We start from the raw sequence: 9,120 nt of genomic DNA, 5'->3' as shown, positions 1-9,120 counted from the left end.
GTATTACAAACTTTAATCGGATAAAAACAAACTCCACACAGGATTTCCAGAATCATGAATAATCATGTTTTTAGTATAATCTATCTGTAATCTAAGATTTTACTTCAAACACAAATAAGAAAACACAGAACGGTGGTCTGAGCAGAAAGCGTGCTCAGAAACTGAGGATCAGATGTTGTTGGTGACATCGTGGAGATCAGCCTCCATCTGTGGGCATTCAGCTCAAAAAAAAAAAAAAAGCTTATTTTTCAGGCTAAAACGTTGTCATATCCCTACAGTAAAGGTAATAGTGGCACCAACATTGTTTTTACACGTAAGCTTTGGCATCTGGATCTGATTTGGCTGTGGCCGTGTAAACCTTCTGTGGTGCATTTCCATAATAAGCGCTGCAAAACAAGAAGGACCAAGTCAGAGTGAGATTCTCAAAGCAGCGAGAAACACAAACCGAAATAACTGAAAATTTAAGAGTTCAAAAATAAAAAGTGATGAATGTGGGTTTTTACCCTTTCTTGCCACCAGGTGATGCCCTTTTACACGCACTGCAGAGAAAACCTCCGCCCAGGATGGCCAGAGAGGCTCCACCCCATCCCAGGTAGAGGCCAGTGCCGAGCTCAAACCTGCAAACATGTGATGAGTTTTAACCCCCAAATCAAACTTTACTTGATTGATTTCTGTCTCAAAGTTAAAATATTATAAAACAATATCAGAAGAACATTTGAAGTCCTGTCATATTAGTTAATAGCAGCAAAAAATAAACTGTGAATTTTGAGCCCTGTAGGAGAAAATAAAAACAATTTTATCATTAAAAAAGGATTTCAGTGTCATTCATCATCAATCACATTTTTTTAATCTTGGTGTGGGTTAGTTTAGGTTTGGTTAGGTTAGGCTAATGTAGGAGTATTGTTTACCACTATCATCTATTATCTGTACTTTCTGTACTGCAATCAGAGGCCCATTCAATATTTTGTACTGTATACTGGCTGGGCCTTTCCCACTGGCAGTAGCCACACTCTCATTGCGTCGTATACTGGGCGGGACTTTCCCCTGCCCACAGCAGTGGGACATCCATCATTCCATTCTATGGACTGTGAGGGCCACTCTTCCACTGCCAGGTGGGACCCATCCATTATCTCAATACTTTACTCTGCTTTCCCCATGGCTAATTACTGGCCTTGTTCCCAGGGGCCTCTGATGAGTCATTGCTACTTTCATTTACCATAACAAGATTCAAACTTGTGGGTTTGAATCTTCGGCCAAAAGGAACATGGAGACCCTAAGGAAATGTCACCAACACTAACCCCAACCCTCCCCGTGCAGTCGGATCAAAGTGAAGCCTCTGTGCGGTAAACTGACCTCATTCCACCGTAGAACGGGTCATTGAAGTCGTGGATGACTCTGGCTGCGTACCAGGAAACAGCTATCATACAGCAAACACCTGCAAACACAAACACAAACTATTACATCCTTACTTTCTGCTGTGGCCTGTGAGTGCAGCCAGAACATCACAAACACACTAAATGTTTTTTTTTTTTCTTTCAGTATATTTTTGTTTTGTTTTTATAAACTGTCCAACCACAGCACCGTGTCATTCAGCGCTCCAGGTACATCAGGTTTGGAGACTTTACATAAATCTCAGTTTTGCAGAATTTCACTTTATAAAGAAAGAAAAAACTTGTGGAGCTTCCAAGCAGTGACACAAACACACACAAGACGATTAAACTTCCTGTTATGAACATTATTTATCTGACAATAAATACAAAAAGTGCAAATGGCATAAACAAGAGTTCAATGTTTTGTATTTAGTACATGTGAGATGATATGAAACATTCTATTATGTGATGCTGTTTGCAGGGCACTGAATTCACTGTTGTCAAAATGTCTCTAATGGTTTCAGATCATTATGATGCACTCAGTGCCTAATGACCATCCATCCATCCATCCATCCATCCATCTATCCATTCTCCTCAGCTTACGATTTTGAATCAGTGTCTTAATGATAAAACAGTGGATTGCACTTTGCTCATTTTCCCTTCAGACAGCCTTCTTTTTCAGTGTTTTGGTGGAAAAATCAACCCCAATGAGCCAGAATAGAAACAGGAAGTGACTCACCAGCGAGGATGCTCAGGATTCCCCCCACCATGGTGAGCTTGCCCTTTGATTGGTCGGTGGCCGAGCCGATTTTGATGCACTTGAGTCCGAGCAGAGCGACGATCATGGAGCTGAGGCCGAGCAGCAGGCAGATGATCATCAGGGCACGACAGGCCTGTACGTGAACTGCAGAGACAGAAAGAAATCATCAAATAATTATTCATACACTAATACAAAAAGAGGTCCAATATACTACCAGCTAAATGTCTTTAATATATAAGGTTGAAAATAAGTGAAATTGTTATATACAATAGATTTTTGTGATTTTAGTATGACAGTGCCAGTGCCTCAAACAGAACAAGATCTAAAATAAAAGGTCAAATATTCCTGCTATACAGGAGAGGAGCACTGTAGCATTAATAAGACAAACAAAAAACACTGGGAGAGGGAGACAGGACAAAACATGCTGTGGAAGAGAGTCAGAGATTAATAATGATTAATGATTAAATGCAGAGTGGGGTATAAACAAAGTAAATAAGGTGCATGAAAAGAAACAGTGCATCATGGGAACCCCCCCAGCAGTCACCTGATCCAGCCCTAACTATAAGCTTGATCATAAAGGAAAGTTTTAAGCCTAATCTTAAAAATAGAGAGGGTGTCTGTCTCCTGAATCCAAGCTGGGAGCTGGTTCCACAGAAGAGGGGCCTGAAAGCTGAAGGCTCTGCCTCCCATTCTACTCTTAAGTATCCTAGGAACCACAAGTAAGCCAGCAGTCTGAGAGCGAAGTGCTCTGTTGGGGTGATATGTTACTATGAGGTCTTTGAGATAAGATGGGGCCTGATTATTCGAGACCTTGTATGTGAGGAGAAGGATTTTAAATCCTATTCTAGATTTAACAGGGAGCCAGTGAAGAGAAGCCAATATGGGAGAAATATGCTCTCTCTTTCTAGTCCCTGTCAGTACTCTAGCTGCAGCATTTTGGATCAGCTGAAGGCTTTTCAGGGAGCTTTTAGGACAGCCTGATAATAATGAATTACAATAGTCCAGCCTAGAAGGAATAAATGCATGAATTAGCTTTTCAGCATCACTCTGAGAAAGGATGTTTCTAATTTAGAAATATTGCACAAATGCAAAAAAGATGTCCTACATATTTGAGCATGAGAAGATCATTGGTAACCTTCACTAATGCTGTTTCTGTACTGTGATGAATTCTGAAACCTGACTGAAACTCTTCAAATAAACCGTTCCTCTGCAGATGATCAGTTAGCTGTTTTACAACTACTCTTTCAAGAATCTTTGAGAGGAAAGGATGGTTGGAGATTGGCCACCTTGAAGGCTTGTGGTACAAATCACGCCGTGATTTGGTGCTATATAAATAAAATTGAATTGAATTGAATATAGCCAACTAATAAAGACAGATTGATCATTTTTAAGATTGAAGCATCAATAATTGGAAAGACTTCTTTGAACAGTCTAGTAGGAATGGGATCTAATAAACATGTTGCTGGTTTGGAAGAAGTAACTATTGAAGTTAACTCTGAAAGATCAACTGGAGCCAAAGAGTCTAAACAAATACCAGCAGTGCTGAAAGCAGCTGATCATGAAGACATGTCAGGAGGTGATACTATATCACAGAGAGAACCAACATCAAGTGAGAGTGCCTCCAGTCTTAGTCATATGAGGTCCAAGAACAGCTGCTCCCAATTATAAATGACTGCACATGGACATCATCTGCTTTCGACTGCAGCTTTCCTGCCTGAACTGATGGTTCATGCTTCTACTCAGCTGGACTTTGCTGAGGGCCACTGAATCCTTTTAGCTCTACCTTTGGTGAAATACATTTCACCAAAGGTCCCCCCTCCACATGTATGTACTGTAAGGTTATCCAGCAGCTGACTTTCCAGGTCTGAGTGGCAAAACCAGAGAAACCAAGACCACAAAATACCCCAGAGATCAGTACTGTAATCAAGAGACATGCTTGTCTGGAGTTGTTGGTATCAATAAAGAATTTCTTCTAAACTATATTGAAGAATGTTTACATCTAAAATAGGTCGACTCCAAAGCAGATCAAACCTCTGACCTGGCAACCAGAGACTGGCTGTATGATGTGGTAGCTGTGGGCTCAGCCCAGTCAAAGTTACAAATGTCATTACACAGATAAAATAACAGTCCAGACAGCGACAAAGATGTCAGTATAATTTCTAACAGCTCCTATATTTAAACACATTAACTGATCTAATTTTTCCATATAGGTCAGTCTTTGCTATCCTAGTTCAACATTCAGTCTTTACATGAAACAGGGAGAAAATGACACCAGCTTCAAATCCACAGTCTCTGAGCTGATTTCTTTCTCTTTAGGCTAAATCTGCACCTCAAGTTTCAGACACATTGTTTCTATAAGCCCACCCAACAGTCTAAAACTAACCCTGACGGTGCAGCAGAGTAAAGAGGGAGGGAAACAGCTGCCTGTACCTGTAAAACTCCCTCATTGATATGTTATATTAATGTTTTCTTATTAAAAACACACAGAATGGTCAGTCAGCAATGTTAGGCGTGTGTATGTGTGTTTTACAGCTTGTGTGATCATTTATTAACCAAATGACTTCTGCTGATCATAAATAAAACTGCCGCGCCTCTTTATGAGCTTCAGGGAGTTTCAGGAGAGACGAGCAGAAAGCTGATTAGGAGTCATACAGGATAATAATTTGGCTTCAGTGACTGTTAAGATGTCACCTGGTATATAGTATAACACTAACGCTCATATAATAAAGAAAACCTTTGACTAAGAATGCACAAAAACAGTTAAAAGGACAGCAAAGAACAAAATCTGTTTTAAATATATTTTAAATTGGTGTAATTAATTAGGCAGGTGCAAAAACATATTTACATATTTATCACTGCTGAGGAAAACATTTTGGTTTGATGAGCAACAGTAAAACTGCTTTAGGGACATAAGACCATCCATATAATATCTGATTTCTACTTTCATACATAAACATGATACAGATTAAAGTCAAACAAAGTAAAGGAAGCATAAACAGAATGCACTGCTTTGTTTGGGTTTTGTTGGTTGTTATTTGCATCCATTTTGCTTTTAATGGAGGAAGTTCAAAATGGCGCCCAGAAGATCTTTGTGTGCAACAATTAAAGGCGGGAAAAAAATCAACCAAAGACAATCTAATGATAAATTAACCAAATTATTATTAACTAAATGAAGTTTTTTTCTGAAGGTGATTTTGGGACTTTATAACAGTTTGATTTTTGGCGGGAAAAGTCCGGTTGTAAAACTCGCCAACCTTTAGAAAACAACTTCTGAAATGGTGCCACGCAACATTCATTTTCTGATCTACCAAAGTGACGAAGGACATACTACGATGCAACTTCAGGTCTGGTAGGAGCTACGCTTTCTGACCAGATCCAGTTTCCTGGGAGATAACTGTTAGATTCTTTGGTAGCTTCACAGTGTCATTCATAGTAACAATATAACATTTGTCATCAGATTTGATCAGTGTATCTATTGTCACATCTCTTTTTTCAGATCTCTCAACAACTCTCGGCTTCAGGTATGAAACTTTAGGACTTGAGACTCCGGTCTTACCAGGGAGGGCGAGCATGGATTCAAAGTCCCGACATTCAGCAATCCCGGCGCTATTCTCGGCGCAGGCGTGCCACAAGTTTTCAAACTGCCTCTGAGAGATGATCACGCTGCCGGACACGGTGGAAACCTTCCAGTAGTCGTTAACCAGCACGGCGCCGTTAACCAGCCAGCTGATTATACACATGATGAACCCGGTCACCTCCAGTGCCGTCGACATGGTTGCAGGGTGTTCCCACAAAAATCAATTGAAATAAAACTACAGCGACCTTTCAAGACAGGCAGCTACCACAAACAGCCTAAAACCAGAACACTCACACAAAATTAACAGGAAGTAACTGTGTCCTCTAAACTGAAGCCTTCAGGTAACGTCAGAAACAGGTCGCAGGTGATCGAGGCTCTGGTCTCTCTCTTTCAGTTACGTCCTGTTAATCTGACATCTATGGCTCCAGCATGAGGACTTTACACTCTGACGGGGGCCATAAACAGCAGGGCCACTCCTTGTATTACCCCCTCACCGAGCAATCACCATGACTGATGACACAGGTGAGTGTTCAGCCACACCTGAGATACAATGATGCACAGGTTTTTATGCTGTTGTGATGGTTTCTGGGGTACTCTGCAGAGGATAGTGGGCATTTCTATTTCTAGATGGTTCGAGGAGATCACGATGGCTCGTGACACTCCAGCACTGGTTGAGGAGATGCTGGGACATTACACAGCTTAGATGGTTTTAATCATATTAAAATACTTTAAAAGGATTTTACAAACTATTGCTATGAGAGTCCAAAAATCTAGATATCAGCTAGCATTTAGCACTTCTAGTCATTTTTTAATGGGTTTGGTAAGTTTTATTTAGAATAGAATAGAAGAATAGAATAGAATGCCTTTATTGTCATTATACAGGATGTACAATGAGATTGGAGGGCCACTCCTGTTCAGTGCCATGTAACAGAAAATCAAACTCTCTAAAATGAAAATAAAAATATTATAAAAATATTATAATCTAGTATAATCAATATGATCAAGAGATATACAGAAAATAAACAATGTGTAAAATATACAAAAAATACTTCGACCCATTATCAGCAGTATAAACTCGGTCACCTACAACATTTCCAAACACCTCGCCACCATCTTATCACCGCTTGTTGGCATCACACCCCACCACATTGAAAACTCTACAGATTTTACTAACAAGGTCCAGAATCTTGTACTGGATCCAGATGAAACCATGGTGTCCTTTGATGTGGTTTCACTTTTCACTTGCATACCTACAACTGAGGCAGTGGAGACCGTCAGAAGACGACTACAGGAAGACGATTCCTTACTGAACAGAACCAGCTTCACCCCAGATCAGATTTGTGCACTTTTAGATCTCTGCCTTACCACAACACATTTTAAATACAATGATGGATTCTACAGACAGAAGCATGGATGTGCCATGGGCTCCCCAGTGTCTCCCATTGTAGCCAACCTTTACATGGAGGAAGTGGAAAGTAAAGCTCTTGGTTCTTTCAAAGGGAAGGCACCTAGCCACTGGTACAGATATGTAGATGACACCTGGGTCAAAATCAAAACCCGAGAAGTAGAAGCCTTCACTCGTCACATTAACTCAGTGGATAAATACATACGTTTTACCAGGGAGGACACCAGAGATAACAAGTTACCATTCCTGGACTGTGCGGTGCTTATCGAGGAAGATGGAAGCCTCAACATTGAAGTTTACCGGAAGCCCACACACACAGACCAGTATCTCCTCTTTGACTCCCACCACCCTCTGGAACACAAACTTGGGGTGATCAGGACCCTACAACACCGTGCGGAAAGTGTTCCCTCTAAGGCAGAAGGGAAGCATAAGGAACACACACACATTAAGAAAGCCCTCAAAACATGCGGTTACCCCAACTGGGCCTTCATCAAATCAGCTAAGATGCACAGGAATGAAGGCCAAACACAAACTACAGAGAATGGGAAGGACAAGAGGAACAACATTGTCATCCCATATGTGTCAGGCTTGTCAGAGAAACTCAGAAGAATTTTCTCCAAGAGTGACATCTCAGTATACTTCAAACCAAGTCACACCCTAAGACAAAAACTGGTTCATCCCAAGGACAAACCCGCCAAACACAAGATCAGCGATGTAGTGTATGCTGTTCAGTGCAGTGAAGAGTGCTCGGACCTCTACATTGGTGAAACCAAACAGCCTCTTCACAAACGAATGGCACAACATAGAAGAGCCACTTCGACAGGACAAGATTCAGCAGTACATCTGCATCTGAAGGAAAAAGGGCACTCTTTTGAGGATGCCAATGTCCACATTTTGGACAGGGAAAACAGATGGTTTGAAAGAGGAGTGAAAGAAGCCATCTATGTCCACTGTGAACAACCATCATTGAACAGAGGAGGTGGATTACGTCACCAACTTTCCCCCGCTTACAGTGCTGTCCTGAGCTCCCTTCCCAGACGTCTCAACCCCCATTCACACCTTTGTTCCAGTGACCTCAATAGGCCACAGGAAACAATGGAGCGGAGTCCTAAGTTGGTTTCAACTGAAACCACTGATTAAATATGACCCACGCCCCCTTCACACCTGGGCACATGTGTTCAAGCACATGATCAATAGAGGGTCATAACCACCTCCAGGGGACTACGCCCACAGGGGTTTAAATACCTGGGTCTCTCCACCATTTGGTTGAGAACTGAAGAAGCCTTTCGGATGAGAGGTGAAACGTCTTCAAGAAACAAAAAGAAGTCCAGTCGCCTTTTTCAAGCTCCAGAGACTACTATGACCTGGATAACTGAGAATCTACACAGATATACAAAAAATAGAATGTATAAAAATATATACATACATTGGTGCATCTGTACATTGTAAGAAAGTAAATGTGTGTATACATATAATAATGAAGATGATGAATATTGCACTTGGTGAATGAATATTGCACTAGTGAATGAATACTGGATATTACACAATATAGGAGTGATAGATATTGTTCAGTATGAATAATATAATATTGCACAGAGATGTGGGTGCTGCACAGTTACGGTGGGTGAGTGTGTGAGTTCAGGGTGGTGATTGCTCTGGCGAAGAAACTGTTCCTGAGTCTGTTTGTTCTGGCTTTGATGCACCTGTAGCGCCTGCCAGAGCGCAGCAGGTCAAACAGGTCAAAGCCAGGGTGTGAGCTGTCCTTGATGATGTTCCTGGCTCTGCTGATGCAGCGGGAGGTGTAGATGTCCATCAGGGAGGGGAGAGGGCAGCCAACGATTCTTTGTGCTGTCTTGACTACCCTCTGAAGCCTGACCCTGTCTGCCTCAGTGCAGCTGCCGTACCATACTGTGATACAGTACGTCAGCAGGCTCTCAATGGATGAGCGGTAGAAGGTCAGCAGCAGGTTTGAGTCCAAGTTGTTCTTCCTGAGGACCCTCAGGAAGTG

The 9,120-nt window shown here is 41.5% G+C and overlaps 1 protein-coding gene across 1 annotated transcript; it reads right to left on the bottom strand.

The window, feature by feature from the left end:
- Window positions 1-247: 247 nt before the first annotated feature.
- On the bottom strand, window positions 248-6,095 carry cldn15la (claudin 15-like a). Its single transcript, XM_030752003.1, has 5 exons — window positions 5,687-6,095; window positions 2,110-2,274; window positions 1,354-1,435; window positions 504-617; window positions 248-386 (listed from the first exon to the last, which is right to left on the bottom strand). The coding sequence occupies exons 1-5, from the start codon at window positions 5,901-5,903 to the stop codon at window positions 308-310; spliced, it is 657 nt and encodes a 218-aa protein (XP_030607863.1). The 5' UTR covers window positions 5,904-6,095; the 3' UTR covers window positions 248-307.
- Window positions 6,096-9,120: the final 3,025 nt, after the last annotated feature.

The sequence above is a fragment of the Archocentrus centrarchus genome, chromosome 17 (assembly GCF_007364275.1).
Source record: "Archocentrus centrarchus isolate MPI-CPG fArcCen1 chromosome 17, fArcCen1, whole genome shotgun sequence".
NCBI classification, from domain to species: domain Eukaryota; kingdom Metazoa; phylum Chordata; class Actinopteri; order Cichliformes; family Cichlidae; genus Archocentrus; species Archocentrus centrarchus.
The sequence above is the reverse complement of the archived record's forward strand: the minus strand, read 5'-3'. Positions and strand labels throughout refer to the sequence as shown.

What these genes read in the sequence shown, in the direction of transcription:
- cldn15la (XM_030752003.1), bottom strand. Translation starts at nt 5,903, where the DNA reads ATGTCGACGGCACTGGAGGTGACCGGGTTCATCATGTGTATAATCAGC. An exon ending in AATCCTGAGCATCCTCGCTG is followed by an intron (nt 1,436 to 2,109) that starts GTGAGTCACTTC and finishes TTGTGTTTGCAG; the next exon opens with GTGTTTGCTGTATGATAGCT. An exon ending in CCGTTCTACGGTGGAATGAG is followed by an intron (nt 618 to 1,353) that starts GTCAGTTTACCG and finishes ACATGTTTGCAG; the next exon opens with GTTTGAGCTCGGCACTGGCC.